Source organism: Garra rufa, chromosome 5 (assembly GCF_049309525.1).
Source record: "Garra rufa chromosome 5, GarRuf1.0, whole genome shotgun sequence".
NCBI classification, from domain to species: Eukaryota; Metazoa; Chordata; class Actinopteri; order Cypriniformes; family Cyprinidae; genus Garra; species Garra rufa.
The window spans coordinates 39,953,563-39,973,236 of NC_133365.1; the positions used below are offsets into that span (position 1 = coordinate 39,953,563).

The 19,674-nt window shown below is 37.1% G+C and overlaps 2 protein-coding genes across 2 annotated transcripts in view; one reads left to right on the forward strand and one right to left on the reverse strand.

Annotated features, from left to right (window-relative positions):
* The window catches only part of map7d2a (MAP7 domain containing 2a), a 28,109-nt gene extending 20,595 nt beyond the window's left edge, over window positions 1–7,514 (forward strand). Inside the window, exons 14-17 of the mRNA XM_073840076.1 lie at window positions 687–741; window positions 2,192–3,038; window positions 4,153–4,412; window positions 6,282–7,514. Of these exons, the coding sequence (XP_073696177.1) occupies window positions 687–741; window positions 2,192–3,038; window positions 4,153–4,411 (1,161 nt within the window). The 3' untranslated portion in view covers window position 4,412; window positions 6,282–7,514. The remainder of the gene's footprint in view (window positions 1–686; window positions 742–2,191; window positions 3,039–4,152; window positions 4,413–6,281) is intronic.
* A 2,582-nt stretch (window positions 7,515–10,096) lies between these two features.
* On the reverse strand, window positions 10,097–17,774 carry ercc6l (excision repair cross-complementation group 6-like). Its single transcript, XM_073840347.1, has 4 exons — window positions 17,670–17,774; window positions 17,521–17,562; window positions 13,786–15,544; window positions 10,097–12,812 (listed from the first exon to the last, which is right to left on the reverse strand). Exons 1-4 carry the CDS (start codon window positions 17,711–17,713, stop codon window positions 10,356–10,358), a joined length of 4,302 nt encoding a protein of 1,433 aa, XP_073696448.1. The 5' UTR covers window positions 17,714–17,774; the 3' UTR covers window positions 10,097–10,355.
* Between the last annotated feature and the right edge of the window lie 1,900 nt (window positions 17,775–19,674).

The following is a 19,674-nucleotide window of genomic DNA, read 5'->3' on the forward strand; positions in this document are numbered from 1 at the left end:
TTTCATTTGAACTGCACCAGAGTTCATTTGGAAGCGGACCAAGACCCAACTTTTTAGTGGTCTCGGTCTGCTTGTTTGGTGCACACCAGGTTTCGGATGGAAGCGTTCACACTTACTCAAACGAGCCGCACTAACAAAGCAATCGCACCAGAGTTAATTTGAATCGAACCAAACATGACAAGTGTAAACACACCCTAAGATGGTCATGTGCTGGTCCTAAACTGGTCCTAAGTAACAAGCTCCTGTTTAGGACCAGCTCATAACCAGGACCAGCTTAAACCAGTTAATGACCAACTAAGGACCAGCTTAAACCAGTTAATGACCAACTAAGGACCAGCTTAAACCAGTTAATGACCAACTAAGGACCAGCTTAAACCAGCTGCCATGCTTTAAAACATACCTAACCAGCATATGCTGTTTTTTTCAACAGAATGTTTAGTGTCTTCAGTGAGCTGAATACAGTATGTGTACTACACTGTACACTAGTAAAGTGTGACTTTGCTCATCACAAAAAAGTAATCAGTTAAATTAGGCAAAGCATTATAGAGTGGAGACAAATACCTACATGGATTACCATCCATGTGGATGTGACGCAGATACCCGTCTTTTTGTGTTAAGTAAAAAAAGTAGAGCAGAAATAATTGCTCTGAAAGGTAAAGTAATAGACTGACCTAATATTCACACAGAGAGAGGACAGCCCAGAGCCCTTATCTCCTGTCTCCCACCCCATCTCTCCTCCAGGTAGGTCTCAACCCTACTTTCTCTCATTTCAACATTGTTGAAACCCATGTTACTAACTACATTTTAAACTATTACTGGGTGTTTTTTCTGTGATACCTATGCATGTAGTGTTGCCTATTTTGTGAATGCATCTAAAAGTGTTTACCGCTACCAGTCGTAGTCAGTTTCAGACTGTTCTCCCCCTAGAGGTAGATGTGTATATACCGCTAATGTGTCAGCAGGCCTGCTGGTATTTTTCCATCGCTGCAGTATCTAAAGCAGCGGCAGGAGAGGGCAGCAGGGGATCGTATTTTCAGTCATAGGTTGTGTTCAAGGTGATCTATTCAAAGACTGCACTAAGTTTAGTCTGCTCTACATTGCAGTCATTTGTGTGGTTTTTGACTGTGTTAGATGTTTAAGAAAGATGTGTTTGTGATATAATGCATATAATGAATGACAAAATACCAAAACAACTAGTGTACAAAGCCTTCAGTTGTTGAACATGACTCAGGTATTTATAATGAGCATGTGTTGCATAACAAATGTTAACAAATGTTTTGTCTTGTTTTGTATACACACACACACACACACACACACACACACACACACACACACACACTAAAAATCTTACAGTTCAAAAACTTTCAAACACTGGTAATGTTTTTTAAAGAAGCCTGCATTTATTTGATTCAAAGTACAGCAAAAACAGTAAAATTCTGAAATATTTTTACTAATTAAAACAACTGTTTTCTATTTAAATGTATATTGTATTCCTGTGATTTCAATGCTTCATATTATGTTGAAAACAGCTAAGAAATGTTTTTCTGATTTCTTTAATGAATAGAACGTTCAGAAGAACAGTATTTATCTGAGATAGAAATCTTTTGTAACATTATCACTTTTGATCAATTTAAAGCATCCTTGGTAAATAAAAGTATTTACTTCTGTAATAACCCCCCCTCCTCCTCCCAAAAATATTATAATGTCTCCAAGCTTTTGAACAGTATAGTGTATAATGTTACAAAAGCCTTTTATTTCAGATAAATGCTTATCTTTGGATCTTTCTATTCATCAAAGAATCCTGAAAAAAAATACTGTTTTAAATATTGATAACAATAACTTCTTTCTTGAACAGCAAATCAGCATATTAGAATGATTTCTGAAGGATAATGTGACACTGAAGACTGGAGTATTGATGCTGAAAATTTAGCGTTGATCACAGGAATAAATTACATTTTCAAATATATTCAAATAGAATATTTGAATAAACAGTTATTGTAAATAGTAAAAATGTTTTGAAATTTTAGTGTTGTTGCTGTACTTTGTACTTTGATCCAACAAATGCAGGGTTGGTGAGCAGAAGAGACATAAAAAATCTAAAACTTTTGACTGTTAAAAAGTAGCAGACTAATATCAATCTACAAATATTATTCACTACTATAACAGTTTTCAACACATCTTTTCTTTTCAGGTGGTAACCATTTGACCTCCAGTCCTGAAGTAAAATCTCCGGCCAACCCTATTCAGACAACCTCTGTGCACAGCCCAACTGACAAACAAGAAAGTCCTGGAAAAAGACCAGGGAATGGCTGTGTAAATGATCAGATGAAATCACCTGCTCACACACCCTCAAAAAATCCCTCCTTAAATGGCCAAGTGATCATTAACTCTACTTCAGGAAAAACAGAAGAGAAAGGAAAGGTAAGTAAAGAGAATCCCAAGACTATTACACAAGAGAGCAAACAGAGTTTACAAGCGAAGGAAGAGATCAAGCGAGAAGACACATCAGCAGCAAAAGTGCAGGTAACCCCACTGAAAATCTCACCTGAAAACACAGTAGCAAATATTAAGAGTGTTTTAACAACAGACAGTAAACCCCAAGGTTCCACTCAAGTGAAAGCACCTGCAAATATCCCCACTAACAACCTGACCAATGGAAAAAGCCAAATTATCACTCAGGTGGCCAAACAGGAGGCCAGTAACCAAGTGAAAACACCTGATTCTGTACAAATGAATGGACAGGCCACAGCTCAGGGACTCAAGAAGGATATCACTGTGAAGAAATCAGACATCCCTCATGCCAGTGGACAGGGGAGCTCAACTGTAGCTGTCTCACAAGCAAAGACTGTCACTCAGGCTGCTGGACATACGATAATACAGGTGAAATCAAAGGAGGGAGGGAACAACAACCTACCCTCTTCATTGACCCCATTGCCAGAGTCAAAACCCCCTCTGCCTCTTATTCATCTGGACACTTTGGAGGGGAAGAGTGGAGCGGCAGAGGACTCTGCAGATGAAGTGCAGTACATGGAGGTTAGGTGAGTTTGACACAGTGACTGTGTCAACATATCCTGTACACTGGACTGCCCTACACCGACCAGGTAGGAACTGCATCACAGTGAAATAAAAGGTTAAAAAATAGAAAAATAGAATAAAATGTATTTATGATTTTAATTTATGCACACTAATACTTGATCAGCAACCTATCATCTCCTATATTACTACATACTACCAGTCCAAAGATTTTGGACAGTAAGATTTTTAATGTTTAATGTCTCAACATTATTATTTGATTCAAAGTACAGAAATAGCAGTAATATTGTGAAATATTTTTATAATTTAAAATAATTGTTTTCTATTTGAATATATTTTAAATTAAATAAATTAACTGAGCAAAATTAAAGAAATTAACTAAGTGACACTGAAGACTGGAGTAATGAAGATAAAAATTCAGTTTTGTAATCACAGGAATAAATTACATTTTCCATTTTACAAATATATTCAAATTGAAAATCGTTATTTTAAGTAGTAAAAACATTTCAGAATGTTACTATTTTTGCTGTACTTTGGATCAAATAAATGCAGGCTTGGTGAGCAGAAAAGACTTAAAAAACATTAAAAATCTCACTGTTCAAAAACTTTTGACTGGTAGTGTATGTAATGTAATCATGATTGAGACCTGATTTATAGACAAACTTTGAACAAGACAGTATATATATATATATATATATATATATATATATATATATATATATATATATACTGTACAAAAGCAATGAAGAAGGACAGAAAAAAAGTATAAAAACAAACAAATGTAAATAAAACAAGTATAAAAAATATATAGATATTACACAATATATTATATTACAAAGTAAATATAAATTACAAAATACATTCATATAATTAAATATATAAATCTTATATTCAGTCTTTTAAGAAAATATTTCCCAGATTTATTTAGCATTTCTCAATTGCAAAAATATATTTAATAACATGTACATTTTTGTATATTTAGTATTATTAGAATGCAATTCATTATTCTAAATCCAAATTGCCCCATTATCAACATTTAGGGGGTATAAGGCCCAACTGGAGTACCTTAAATTCACAAATATTGTGGTCTGCTTTGTTTTTTTTTTTTTGTATTCTCAGCCCCGTTCCGAAGGAGGAGTTAATTTCCATCCCAGAATTCTCCCCGGTGAACTCTCCCCAGCAGAATGGAATGAATAACATGCGTGCTCTCGAGGACCTGTTGGATCTGACAGGACAAGTAGCTTATCCCAGACTGTCGCCTGCTGCTAGCCTGGGCGACTGCAACAAGAATCTAATAGAAGGGGTCTGTAGCCCTGGAACTGACTCCAAACTCATCCCCAACAACCCTTCAGCCTCTGACAAACACCATGTACAATAAGGTACAAGATCGGTTGAACATGATTTTGACCCAGGACCACAAAACCAGTCATAAGCAGTGTTGGGGGTAACGCATTACAAGTAACGTAAGTTACGTAATAATATTACTTTTTCCAAGTAACTAGTAAAGTAACGCATTACTTTTTAATTGACAAGAAAAATCTGAGTTTTAAATAAGTAACGCCAGTTACTCCCCCCCCCATTTATTGTTATTTATTGATAAAAGCTCTCCTGTCCCAATGTTTAGAGAAATTGTGAGTAAGATGTTACTTTAGTTCTAGAATAAATGTAAACATGCATTAAATCATCTCACTCACAAAAAAACAGATACAGTGTTCGTCTGCCGACCTTCGATGATCCAGTTCATCCATACAAATAAGCAAAAATTACTCCAGATAATCTAACATTTGTTTTCCTTTTTTTTATTGCTGAAGAGTTGACATTTTTTCTTCTGCAGTCTGCTGTACAGACGTGAGTTTACTTTTCTCTAAGCCTGAGGCTTTTTGGTGTAAAAAGGCTTTTACATTTGCCAAAAATAGAACTTTTTATATTAAAAACAAACAAGCAAAGCTGCTGATTTAAAAAGAAACGCAACAGTAACGCAATGCATTCCATTCCATAAAAAGTACCTAAGTAACGTAATTAGTTACTTTTTTAGGGAGTAACTCAATATTTTAATGCATTACTTTTAAAGGTAACTTTCCCCAACACTTGTCATAAGGGTCCATTTTTTGAAATTGATATTTATACATAAGCATAAATAAGCTTTCCATTGATGTATGGTTTGTAAGGATAGGACAATATTTTGAACTATTTGAAAATCTGGAATCTGAGGGTGCAAAAAATCTAAATATTGAGAAAATCGCCTTTAAAGTTGTCCAAGTGAAGTTCTTAGCAATACATATTACTAATAAAATTTTAATATATTTACAGTAGGAAATTTACAAAATATCTTCATGGAATATGATCTTTACTTAATATCCTAATGATTTTTGGCATAAAAGAAAAATCAACAATTTTGACCCATAAAATGTATTGTTGGCTATTGCTACAAATATACCCGTGTAACTTAATGACTGGTTTTGTAGTCCAGGGGCACAATTTTCATACTTTTCCATGTAAATTAGACAGTAAACAATAACAGATCTACACTTGAAGGGGTAGTTCTGTCAAATTCTGACATTAATCACCCACTTGTACTTCCAAACCCCTAAGACAAATCTTCTGAAGACAAATTAAGATATTTTTGATGAAATCCAAGAGCATTCTGACCCTCCATTTAATAACGCAACTACCACGTTCAAGGCCCAGAAAGGAAGTAAGGACATCATTAAAATAGTCCATGTGGCATCAGTGGTTCAACCGTAATGTTATAAAGCTACAAGAATGCTTTTTGTGCGAAAAGAAAACAAAAATAACAACTTTATTCAACAATTTCTTTTTTTCCTCGTCAGTCTTCGACACGTGATCACGAGTACCACAATCCATGTGTGTTTGCAATTTTTTGCCCAGTCTTACTTAATTGACCCAGAATATACAGATAATAAGCTAAGAAAGATGGATGTTCTACATCAAAACATTGATGTCACATGGACAATTTTAATAATGTTCTTACTACCTTTCTGGACCTTGAACATGTCAGTTGCGTTGCTGTCTACGCAGGGTCAGAAAGCTCTCGGATTTGATCTGAAGATTAACAAAGGTCTTACGTGGTCTTACGTGTTTGGAACGACATGAGGGCGAGTAATTAACAACAGAATTTAAATTTTTCGGTAAACTAACCCTTTAATTTCACAATTGTAGTAGTTATCCAAACCGATACATTTTTTTGTTCATATTTTGTCATAAACATATTTCCCTTCATTTACCAGGTAATGTGACAGACTACATTGGTGCAGCTGACTGCAATGGGATAACTACTCATCTCTTTCAACAGAAAGTGGAAACGAAGGAAGAAAATACTGCTGGGCATGAGTGCAAAATTTGTCTGTCTAGTTTCAATGTTGTCCTCACTGCAAACGATGTCCTTCTGCCTTTAATCTCTACAGCACAAAAACCAAGTGTATTACAGCCGTGGTTTAGTATTATGGACAGACTTTAATTCAAGTGTGAAGTGTTCGCTAGACGTGTGTTGTGTGTATGTTTATATACGTACAGATGTGGATGGCCAAAATTGCTGGTAAGAGGGTTTGGACATAATACTTTGATATATATCTTATGCCAGAGTTCAGCATTTTCCAATAACATCGTCATCCCTGGATAGAGACAGAACACTGATTGGTTACTCTTATATTTAAGGAAGCATAACTGTATGAAATAATAAATAGCGAAATATTAACTCTTTGTAGTTAGAAATACATGATGAAAGGTTTCTTTGCCAGTCGACTCTCTCTCATTGGTAACAGTATTATTATATTGAGTAACTGCTGTATATTTTAAGCTCAACTAACATTGCATCACACTGTATTGAACCCCAGTTTGCTATGAAATGCTTGTACCGCAAGACATTAGCACATTAGAGAAACATGACCATCAGTGAATACAGCATGTATATTATATAAAAAAGAATGAATGGCAGTAAGTCCATTTTAAAGCCCTAGTTTACCAGTAATTAAATCAATATTAGTGTCATATTCTTCCTCCGGTGTCATCACTGTGCTTAACAATGTAGTTTCAGTCTCAGAAGTTCTTTTGACAAATGTGAACCAGTTCTATTGGAGTCCTGACTTTATTCCTTAACATTGAAGAATGAAAGTGTTGTGGTCCAAACCAAAAATCCACTGGTGTGCTTTTACTCGCCTGAACACTTCCGTAGACTGTGAGTGTTCCAGGTATATGGATATTTGGAGTGGGTGGATATGAGAGTTGACAGCTTTGTTGTTTAATTGTTCTATATAGTGTGGATGCACAAAAAAGCTTACTTGAAAAACTGTTTAATTAGCCTGCAGGGAACTTCTAAACTTCTCCAAGTGTCTCAGCTTCAATCTCTAAATACAGTACAGCAGTGACTTCAAGTTGTGTTTACTGTAGATGATGTGCATGGTGGCATGAGCATCAAGCCATAATTATATGCCTAGAAATAAACCAATAAACTGTCTTTACCAGCTCATGTGTCTTCTGTGCTTGATGAAATGGTCTTTCAGTTTAGTTCTAGTTTTTAATAACTTTTAATCCTAAGAATGATCAGAGATAATAAAATAGTTTATGCACACTCCCTCCCTCCCCCTCGACGCAGGTGTCCTCAGGGACATTCACCAAACTTGTTTGTGCCTACTCTTGGGATTCCCCAAAATCTAACTGGTTCAATCTAGTTCATCAGCGCTGTACAATGGAAAGCACCCAGGTCTCCCAGTCTGTATTAAGGCATCCAATAATAAAACAACAAGAACAAGACAATACAGTGCCCTCCACATATATTGGCACCCTTGGTAAATATGAGCAAAAGTGGCAAAAGTAGAAGTAAATCTGAATAGTTTATTCTTTCTTTTCTTTAAAAAAATCAGAAAATTCAAACCTTTCATTTAAGTAAAGCAATTGAAACATTCAGTGCCACAATCCTGATCCTGAACATCTTGTTTAGATACATGGCATCATGGTTTCTATCAAATATCAACAAATAGCAAGATAAAAATGTTTAAACCCGACTTCTTCTGTTAGAAATCTTATAATAGGTCATGGTTGGATCAAGCATCAGGACAATGATCCAAAACAAAGACAAAAATGTTTCAGTGAGGACAAAATGAAGCTTCTGCTGTGGCCGTGTGGTGAACTGAAGAGGGGAAGCACCAACATGGAGCTGGGATTCTGAAAAATCTTTATTCTGTGTGAAATAATGGTCTCCGATCTCTTGCTAGGTGTTTTCCAAACTCATCAGGCATTATAGGAGAGACTCAGAGCTGTAATCTTGGTAAAAGGAATTTGCAATAAATGGGTGCAAACAATTGTGGTCAATGTGAAATAGGGAAAAACATTTCATAACCCCCCACACTGTCCATTGTTTTACTTTAATGAAAGAATATCATTTTGTGAATTTTTTGAAAGATCAAGGATAAACAATGCAGAATTATTTCTATATATAGCTGCCTTTGCTCATATTTACCAAGGGTGCCAATATTTGTGGAGGGCACTGTATATTATTAGAATATAAATTACAATTAAATTTAATGAGCATTAAAATGCATCTGTACACTATTAATCTTTGTTTTATCAAAACCCATTCTGATCTACTGTACATAATAAATGCAATGAGATTGTCTTTCACGGGGTAATACCTTTCTAGTAATACATAGAACTGTATCCATACTGTATACTGATTTTAATGTACTGAAACTACTTTGGTAGAAAAGCATTTGGGCAGTAAATGTAAAATACTGTAAACCGTATATGTGCTACATCTGTGACATGGGGTTGATTACCACAGAAAAAAAAGTTAAAGGGGAAAAAAGCGGAACAGATAAGGTTTGATATTCAGGAAATACAATTCTAAAATCTACACTACCAGTCGGAAGTTTTTGAACAGTAAGATTTTTAATGTTTTTTAAAGAATTCTCTTCTGCTCACCAAGCATAATTTTTTTAATTCAAAATACAGCAAAAGCAAAAAATTAATATTGTGAAATATTTGTACCTTTTAAAATAACTGCTTGCTATTTGAATGCATTTTAAAATGTAATTCATTCCTGTGATCAAAGCTAAATTTTAGCATCATTACTCCAGTCTTCAGTGTTACATGATCCTTCAGAAATCATTCTAATATGCTGATTTGCTGTTCAACAAACATTATTATTATTATTATTATCATCATTAAGTACATTTTTTCAGGATTCTTTGATGAATAGAATTGGGTCAAAGACATTAAGATGTCCAAATCAAAAGGAATTTACAAAAGTGATTTTATGTCCATAGAAAGAACATTAAATGTAAGTAAAGTGTCTACTTTTAAGGTTTCAAATAAGTTTTTGGAAATAAAATGTCAAAATTTTGTTGAAATAATGTTACCTTGTCATTCGGTGTAACACAATATTTATGTAAAAATTCAAACATGCTTATTCTGACTTGCACATTAAAATATATAAAAGAATAAGGGAGCATAATAAATAAGTAAAAATTCTCACTGACAAATGGGCAAAACCTAGGATAGTCATGTGTAAAAATGTAGAATTACAACTAGCTAGTATTTGGGGTGAAAGTAATTAATCCTTTAATATGTCATAAATTGATTTTAGTTGTAAATATGCCTGACGAGACTGTTACACTGAATGACATTTTAGTGGGTGTCTTCTGTAAATTAGGGGAAAATGTCTTTTTTTTTTTTTTAGGAAAACAACAGAAACAGAAAACTTTTTACATGTAAAAAAAAAAAAAAAACAATCTAAAGCAGTATCACAAATAAGTAAAATACTTTTTATTTAGCAAGGATGCTTTAAACTGATCAATGTAAAAATTCAGCTTTGAAATCACAGGAATAAATTACATTTTAAAGTATAGAAAACAGTTATCTTAAATAGTATTCGATTTAAAAGTAATATTCACATTTGTACTGTTTTTGCTGTACTTTGGATCAAATAAATGCAGGCTTGGTGAGCAGAATTAAATTAAAAAAACATTAAAAATCATACTGTTCAAAGACGTTTGACTAGAAGTGTAGATTCAATTCTGGACTGCAGAAAATAATACAGGAAACAAGCTACGAAACCTCTGAGAATTTATTTTTTCTCCACAATTGTTGTAATATAATAAATGGAACAGTTTGAAATCAAAGAAACATGCAAATCTAAGTAAACAAACATTCAGAGAGAGGAATTAATGGGAAATTCCATGAACCGCATTAACATACACAAAATATTTTTCTTAACTATGTTTCTTATTACCAACAGACAGAAAGGTTATGTCAAACACGGTAAAGATATGTTCAAGCCTTAAATAGCAGTGCACATTTTAATCTCCCTACTTCAGTTGTCTGTACAACTGAATAATCAAGAGCTGGATCTCAGCATCACCAGTATTAATGTCTATAGCCTTCAGAAAGAAATCCAGAGCATCCTGCTTCCTCCCTTCTGCCAAACACCGTTTCCCAGACAGGACCAGCATCTCATACGTGTTCTCCAAGGGTTTAGCAGCAGTCACATCACTGCTTGTGGAGCTAACAGGAAGAATGTGCGTTTCCTGAGGAAATGTTTTAGGGGCACACTGGTCCATCGTTTCATTAGAGTCTAGTTCAACATCAGCAGTGGATTCAAGCATGGCACTGTGCCATTCTTCTTGCTCCAGGTTTTCCCCTGAATCTGCGCTTTCTTCCACCTTTTCAAGCTCCTGACTTTCAGACTCTTCTGTGCTTAAAGTCTCTCCACTAGGCTCCTCTTCTTCCACTGCTGATTCATCTGCATGACTTTCACTAGCTTCCGATATCTCATAGGATTTGGTTTGGTCTCCACTGGGCTCCTCTTCTTCCACCACTGACTCATTTGCATGTGTTTCATCAGCTTCAGATGTCTCATAGGATTGGGTTTGGTCTCCACTGGGCTCTTCTTCCACCGCTGATGCATCGCCATGACTTTCACTGGCTTCTGATATCTCGTAGGATTTAATTTTGTCTCCACTGGGCTCCTCTTCTTCCACTGCTGATTCATCTGCATGACTTTCACTAGCTTCCGATATCTCATAGGATTTGGTTTGGTCTCCACTGGGCTCCTCTTCTTCCACCACTGATTCATCGGCATGACTTTCACTGGTTTCTGATATCTCATAGGATTTGGTTTTATCGTCGCTGGGCTCTGTTGACTCCTCATCAGACTCATTCTCCAGCATAGACATGACGAAGGACCTTCTTGATGCCACGGAGGTGTTCAAGCTGCGACGGAGTCGGCCACCATCGGTCAAAGTGCATTTCGGTGTTGATGAGCCCAGCTTGCCAAGGCCATCAACTAATGGACTGCTTGTTAAACATGGCTTCACCGACTCCTCCTCTTCTTCGTCCTCTTCATCGGAGTCGGAGATTACCTGCCTTTTCTTTCGCCGAACTGAATGCACAAAGGAGTCTTCTGCAGGTGTGTTTGCAGTTGAATGGAAATTCAGAAGAGATTCGTGCTTGCTGACTTCATGCTTGCTGAAGACCTGATTACTGATTTCACCGTTGGTTTGGTTACCATCTTGTCTGCTTTTATGGATACTTGCTTCTTGCATCCTTTCTCCACTGACGTCCATCTGAAGCTGAAACCCAGGACTTTCCTCAGCTAGTGACTCCTCCTCTTCTTGAACTTCCTCTTCTTCAACGGAGAACATATCTGCACTGTCCTCCAGCTGCAAGTTGAAGTTTCCCTGAAGCATTTCCACCTCTGCTTTAAAAGACTCTCCCGCTGTGGCCTCATGTGGAGATTGGAGTGACGAAAGCACCACTGAATTGGCCTTGTTTACCTGAACCTCTTTGTTTTCAAGAGAAAGAGATGCATCCCCCAGCTGCAAGCTGAAGTTTCCCTGAAGCATTTCCACCTCTGCTTTAAAAGATTCTCCCGCTGTGCCCTCATGTGGAGATTGGGGTGATGAAAGCTCCATCGAATCGGGCTTGTCCACCTGAATCTCTTTGTTATCAGGAGAAAGTTCTTGTAACTTTGGAAATGAGCGTGAAGGACTTGGCAAGCCATGCACAGAGTTTTGTTTCTCTGAGGCCACATTATCATAAATCTCATCCTCCTCATCTAAACTGTCGTCCAGCGTGATCACGTCATTAGCTAGCTTGTCAGCAACAGGGCTAACATGCACATTCCTTTCTTCATCAGACCAAGGAGATTCATTTTTCACTTGCTCTTCTTCATCTACAATTTGCACTTCTTCACTTATGACTTCCACCTCTACATTCTCAACTGGTGTAAAGTTCTGCTCATCTTCTTGTAGTTCTGGCTCATCGAAACTGTAATGTGTCAGATCCACTGTCACAGGCTCATTTTTGATACGTGGAGGGGCTGGGCGGTCTCTACCAGCAGATTTAGGCTGCTTTGTTTGCCTGAGCCAAGCGGGTTCGGTGTTCTGAGCCATGCTGTCCATGAGCTGGCCGTGCAGTTCTGATTCCGCCTGCATGAGTTCTTGTGCTTTTTGGACACGTGTTTGTATGTAGTGATGGGACTCTGCATCCTCTGGGTCGTCTTCATCGGCTGCTGGCTCTTTAGTGAACATGAGGTCATGATCGGAGATGCCGAACATCTCCATAGTGTGAAGGCGAGCGATGTGGTGGTCCAGGCTGGTGTCAGAGCGGCGGCTGTGTGCGTGCATTGCCTGAAGCTGCTTCTGAGTGGTGGACGAGCGTGTGTCTTCAAGTATAAACAGTTCATGTAGGTCCTGTTTACTAAAGTAGCGGAAAGGATTCTTCTTATCGCCGGTTGTCTGCCGGATGAGAGAGTCTTTAAACACCTGCAGATATAGGAAAGAAATAAAAATAACAGTAAATTAATAATTAATAAATCCAGAGTTGTATGAATCCACATTGTTTTATACATATTATGGACTAAGCTGCACTAGGTATTCATCACATATTAGCACAAAAATAGATATTTTGAGCACTCACTTGAAAATATAACCATTACGTATTAATCATACTTACAGATTGTTTAGGCAACACTTTGTTAGATCAAATAAAGAAGATTAGAAGCCAAAGATGATAAAAGCCAAAATTAGAGAAGCAGTCCTCGGTAAAATGACGAGCACACAACAAAAGTTTCAAATTGTATTGCTGTGGTATTGTGGAAAAAAAAAATTTAACCGCTGATTCTTTACATCGTCATCTTTCGGCAATGAAAACAAAACAAACTTGCTTTCACAGCGCAGAACACGACATGATGTAAACACACTAACTAGCGGAAGTGTTCGTGGGCAGGTCAGAGTGTTAGTTTTTCGTGGGCAGGTGAGGATTATGCTGATGTTTTACCCCAGTAAGGTAGATCGATGATGGGCAGAAGGTTAGAAAATATGACGACTCGTTAAGGCGATTCTGAGTCTACTCTTTTTTTTGAGAGACAGTTAGTATATTTATACATAATGCATTTTTTTGATTAACAACTTTGTAGACTGTTTAGATTGAAGGATAGCTATGTTACAAACATAAAAATATATATTTTTTGAAAACCTGTATGACCAGCTCTTTAAAACAAAACCTTAAAGAATGACTATTGGCAAAACATTCATTTGAAAATATAAAGCATTGCTTATTATTAGTTTATGGTCTTTCAACATCCTTCTCAATGTGATTCAAAGTGTTCTTTGTTTTGCCTGGATATCTAAACAGCAGCATTATGAGAAAAAAAATATTTTGACTCAATCAAGCAGGCCTTACTTTTTTAAACCTTGAAAAAAAGCAAAATGTTGTAAAGTTAAGATTTCCATTTACCTGTCTGCGGTAGATCTTCTCCTCCACAGTGCCACAGGTGATGAGTCGGTAGATGATGACGTTTTCAGTTTGGCCAATTCGGTAGGCACGGTCCACAGCCTGAGCATCCGTCGCGGGGTTCCAGCTGGGATCAAAGATCACGACGCGGTTCGCTGCAGTTAACGTGATGCCGACTCCACCCACCTGAGTGGTGAGAAGGAAGACTGTGTAGCGTTTATCTGTCTGGAACAGCATGATACGCTTCTCCCTTTCTGCCAGTTGCGACACTGTGCCATCCAGGCGCAGCAGGCGAAAGTTTCTGTTACGCAGGACGCGCTCCACAATGTCTAACATCTTCCTCGACAGGGAGAAGATCAGGGTCCGATGGCCCTCTTCACGAAGACACTCCATTAGAGACACAAGAAACTGCAGCTTCCCTGATTCTGCAACCAAAGTTTCATCTGAAATTTTATCGATCTGACTCACAGCCGACTCGCTTTCTTCGTCTGGATGGATGGCACCAGAGCCAGAACCTTGCTCCAGGCCTAGTTGAGTCACAGCTCGATTAGGCAGGAGTCTAGGATGGTCACAGAGCTTCTTCAACACCGTAAGCTCTGCCAGTGGTGACCTGGTAGTCATCAGCAACTCCTTAATATGGTCCAACGAGATGAACTGGTTATAAATCTCCTCTTGCACCGAGCTGAGGTACGTCCACACGATGAAATCATTCTTTCGCGTCAGTGATGGCATCTCTATGCCTTGGCCAGCATTTGGACATCTGTTCTCTTGGTCTTCCTCATCTTTATAACCTTCTTCACGTTTTTGCTTTTTGTGCTGAACATCTGCTTTGGTCCGCCTGAGAAAATAAGGTTTGATGATGTCCATCAAGTTCTGAGAAATCTTCAATCCAAGAGCTTTCTCTCCAGGAGTGGAGTCTTTCTCCCTTGCTCGTGTGATTGGATTCTCATATTCGGTTTTGAACGTTTTGGAGGTTCCAAGAAGTGCCCCCTGGCAAGCAAAGTCAAACAGTGCCCACATCTCTCGTAGGTTATTCTGAACTGGAGTGCCCGTCAGTAGCACACGGTTTCTAGCCGGGATGGCGTGAGCGCTCTTAGCTGTTTTAGTGGATGAGGTTTTGATTTTGTGGGCCTCGTCCAGGATAACGTAGTCCCATTTGAACTCTCGTTGGTCATATGATGCAAGCAGCTCGTAGTTGTTGATGAGCATCTGGTAGGTAGTAATGATGACTCCTCCCCTGCGCTGGATTCGCTCCAGGTTCCTGTTCCGCTCAGTCTTGCTTCCGCCGTGAAACTCTTTCACCCTCATGCCAGGGGTCCACGTGGCAAACTCACGTACCCAGTTCTTTATGAGCGAGGTAGGCATGACTAACAGGGTATGATTGGCCAGCTCTGCATCATACATCCCTGACAAAAATGAAATGACCTGAATGGTTTTTCCGAGGCCCATGTCATCAGCCAGGATTCCTCCTTTCCTTCCATCTCGATGGAGACTGTACAGGAACGCCACACCCTCTTTCTGATGGTCGTACAGTTTGTCGTAGAGCCCTTTATAAAGCATCAATCCACTATTATTTACATTCACAAACTCCTCATCCTCCTCCACCTCATCTTCCTCCTCATCTCTCTTAATGAGGTCCTGTATGGCCTGGATCCGTTTCTTCTGCTTGTCACTCGGCAGCAGCTGGTAAGCCAGCTGAAACAGCTCAAGGGCACGATGCAGATCACCACGCATGGCAGCCTCCTTCCCCTCCTGACGGTACCTGCAAAAATAATAATAAAAATTGCTACACATGAACAACAACAACAACAACAACAACAACAAATACACCCCATTTACTATAAACAGCCACATTAAAACATTGTTTTGTGGGTCAAACTTAAAGTAGATGAACTGCAACCAGCATAATTTTATTTTATTTTTTATGTCAATTACAATTTATTTAATTTATTTAGTCAGACAGACAGAAAAAGAAGTGACTGTACATGTGTAGTTGACAAATTAAATGGACATGAACTTATTCCCGTAGACGTTAAGTTGTAGAAATTCTTTTTTTTTTTTTTTTTTTTATCAGGACCGGGCAACTCGCCAGATGTGTTTTAACCTAATTTACACATTTCATTACTCATTAATAAATTCTGTTGTGACAGCTTACATCAAATAATATAAAAACATGTCCTGCTATTGTCTATGAACTGTATATTTTTATTATGACTTATTAAGGATGAAATATATAATTACTTTTCTGTAGACACAAATCCCTTAACTGTCACCCGTTTACTCTGTGGGACACCCAAGTTTACTTCACCATTTTACAAATAAATCCAAATCTAATCATGACAAACTATACATCGTCGGAAAGGGCTAAGGTTCCTAAATAGATATTTAACATTTTTTGTGTTACAAATTATTTACGAAAAGTAATAGATTAATTTATGACAAGAGTGCACCTTAAAAATCTACTTTATAACAGGAGTTCTGACCATTGTCACAAAAATACTTACTCTTTGCCTTTTTCCCTACAACACTTTAGAAATCATAAGAAATTATATATCAGTTGAAAACTTAGAATCTCAAAATTCATCCTTTGAAAACCATTTTAAAATCAGACATTGTATTAACATGGAAAATATACATCAAAATCATTTTACAAAATGTTTTCATTCATTAATTACAAAAATGTATGTTTGAATACTGCATTTTTACGTCTATCTTCAAAGATGGGATCAACAGTTAAGCAACCATTTGCGGAGAGATTTTCACTGGACTAAAAAAAAAGTTAAAGGTAAAAAAAAACGATATAAAGTTGTGGCTAAAATGATTAACACTAGTATTTTATTTCAGGTATTTCTATCTTTTGATGTAGTGTGTCAGTTGGAAATATTAGTTTACATTTCCAATCATATTGTAATAATCCAGTGAGATTTTTTTCCCACAAGGAGTCTGACAACAGCCAGTGCTCCATATAGAGATCTGATCTCATCATCATTCAGTTTGTCTGGAATGACATGAAGAAACAAAACAAACTGAGACAGACTAAATTCAGAAGATGTTTCCAAGATGCTTAAAGAAACATCTGCAAAGCTACCTGAACTTTGCACCAAGTGCAAAAGATGCTACTTTACATGCAAAGGAATGCTTACATCAAATATTTAATTTAGTTAATAGAAGTTAAGTGATAAAGAAAATGTATTTAGGACATTATTTTTGACAGCATCCACATTTTACAGCATTTTTACACAAGTGCCTAAAACTTTTAACAATACTGTAACTTTGCAGGTAAGCATCTTGGAAACGCTGCCACAGTTCTTCTGGATTTAGTCTGTCTCAGTTTATTCTGTTTCTTCATGTCATTCCAGACAGACTGGAAGATGATGACCTGGTTAAAATACTAGTGTTCTAATCATTTTGGCCACCACTAAAACGCCATAAAACAAAATCTATTAAAACACACATATAAATATATGATACACGAATTAGAAATGTTTTTACACGAAGTACAACCGGACGTGACACAACAACAACACCAGCGGAAAGATGTGAAAGTACAGAAGCATTCTGAATCGACATACGGTACAGAACAAAAAGTATAAAACATTAACAACCACACTGAAACAAATGAGACCGAGGCTTTTATATAAATGTATCATGTTATATGTCATCAAGTCAATGTGGACAGTAACGTTACATATTCTGCCTGGTGACATTGTCACTCGAGATTTGCATTTCTGTATTTACCTCTCGTACTTGTCCATCTTCTCTGTGTCTAGAGACAGATGACTGCAAGAAAAAAACACTATTAATGCAGGTTCTCTAAACGCAATAACAGTATTAGGTCAGATTCGAAGCTCTCAAATGTTTATTAATGCGTTGATTTGACTACTTACCCCTCTAACTTGTCCGTGATTTCTTCAACTTTATTGCTCTGCATATTTGCGTTTATTTTTTAGGGTTTTTCATTGAAAAACGGCATGTGTCTTAACACCTCGACTGCGGAAGCTGCTTTGAACAACTTTTGTTCGCGCGCAGCTCTCACCCAATAGCTTGCTGCACTAACGCGCATGCGCATTGTGTTACCGCGTTTAAAGCAGTGGAGTTAACTTTCGTTTGGTGGCGAAATGAAGCTTCTTGAAGCTTTCCAGCCTAAAAAAATTAACCAGGGACACCTGGTGGACATTCTAGATACAAGCTTCAAAGCCTCGGTATCAGACCTAAATAGGAGTTGCCTCATCTGGCCAACAATGCACTATAACGCTCGGAATAGCACATTTCTAATATAATTTCTATATTTCTACTTGTAAAAACATATATATCACTGTAAACTGTTAACACTAGGACTGTAGTAAAATTTTACTTGTTCACAACGCCATATGAAACTTTAATTACAACACCTGCTGCAGTCATTAGAGGGCAGTAAGTATTATGAACTGAAGGTGGTACTGGTGCATTCATATGCAACAATTAACGTAAACAGACCATCTAAAATATACATGAAGTTTGTCAGTAGTTGCTGTCTAACGAGTGGAGCTCTGTATGGAGCATGAGACAGAAAGCAACCAACAAACAGCGTCGGAATCAAGTTTATCTGTCTTCAGACTTTGTGCCTATATGCTTGCGTCGCTTTCTTCTGTTTCTAAAAGTATGAGCTAGGCCATAAATGAGATTACAGGACTGATATCACATTGCTTTTGAAGCTAGAAAAATGTTAGTTATATGATTATCTGAAGAACTGCAGGAATTCTAACCGAGTCATAAACTTCCTCATTTTCCAAACATAGCTCTATGCGTGTGCGTGTGCGTGCGAGTGCGTGTTTTAATAAATACCTTGTAGTGTAGTAGGGCTTGGTTAGCACAGATTTGGCTGCACACAGGTAACTTCGTGATCTTCTTTTCTCTATTAATAACATACAAATGTGTAGCACAGTTTTAACCAATAGCACTAACAGTGGTTATGGTAAGGAGGATAACTATACAACATAACCCTTGAATTATTAATTAGATATATCGTTTTAAGAAATGACACCCGTGTGTATGTTTCTTCATCACCAGCACTTAAGTAGTTAAGTATAGTTCAAATATATATAGGCCTACCAGCTCTTTTTTTGACCAGATATTTATTTGACCAATATCTGCTATTAAATACGTCTTTATTCTTCTAATATTCACTTAACAGTATGAGTGTCTATTTCTGCATGTGTGTATTTTTGTAAACACATAGGTGAAGGGAGACCATGTGTACTTTTTAAAGTGTGTGTTTTTGCACTCCAGCTGAAAAGGCAAACATCTTTGCGTTATTATCTTGGTTTCATGAAGAACACAGATATGTGCTTACTTCCCATACTTGACCACAGTGAAGAAGAGCATTATTGTGTGTACTGAAAGGACTATTGTTACTGTTGTTGCTTCTGATATCTTTTTAAAGGTTGTGTGTTTCAGAGTTGGGAAAGTTTTAGAAATGCTGTGCATCAGGTTTGGTGGCTTCAATCCCTTTGTTACTGTAAATTAGTTTGAGGCGGAAGAAGTGTTTGTTTATTTCTAAAATTAAGGACACCGCCTTGCATCAGAGTTCACAAGGTCTTAGTATTCGACAATACAGTATGGTAACCCTTCCCTAGATTGTTGTTCTTGGAGAGTAATGAGTCTAAACTGGGTCAGAAAGGGCCAGGGTCCTTATTTTAACCCAAAATTAATTATAATTACCCTAAATCATTTTTTTTTTCAAACAAATTTGGAACAAATTTCACATTAGTAAGGACATGTCAAGATGGTTTGGAACTGTGTCAAGAAAAATGATCTGATTGTGCTGTATTTTATAGATGTTTCCTATTCAGTATTAAAGATAGCACGCATATAATGGTTTTCGGTTTTGTTTTTATTTTAATTGACTCAATT

Excerpts from the sequence above, each read along its gene's own strand:
- ercc6l (XM_073840347.1), bottom strand. The coding sequence starts at position 17,713 with ATGCAGAGCAATAAAGTTGAAGAAATCACGGACAAGTTAGAGGG. Across the intron at positions 15,545-17,520 it reads AAGATGGACAAGTACGAGAG|GTACCGTCAGGAGGGGAAGG; the intron begins GTAAATACAGAA and ends TTATTTTTGCAG. Across the intron at positions 12,813-13,785 it reads AGAAGATCTACCGCAGACAG|GTGTTTAAAGACTCTCTCAT; the intron begins GTAAATGGAAAT and ends CTATATCTGCAG.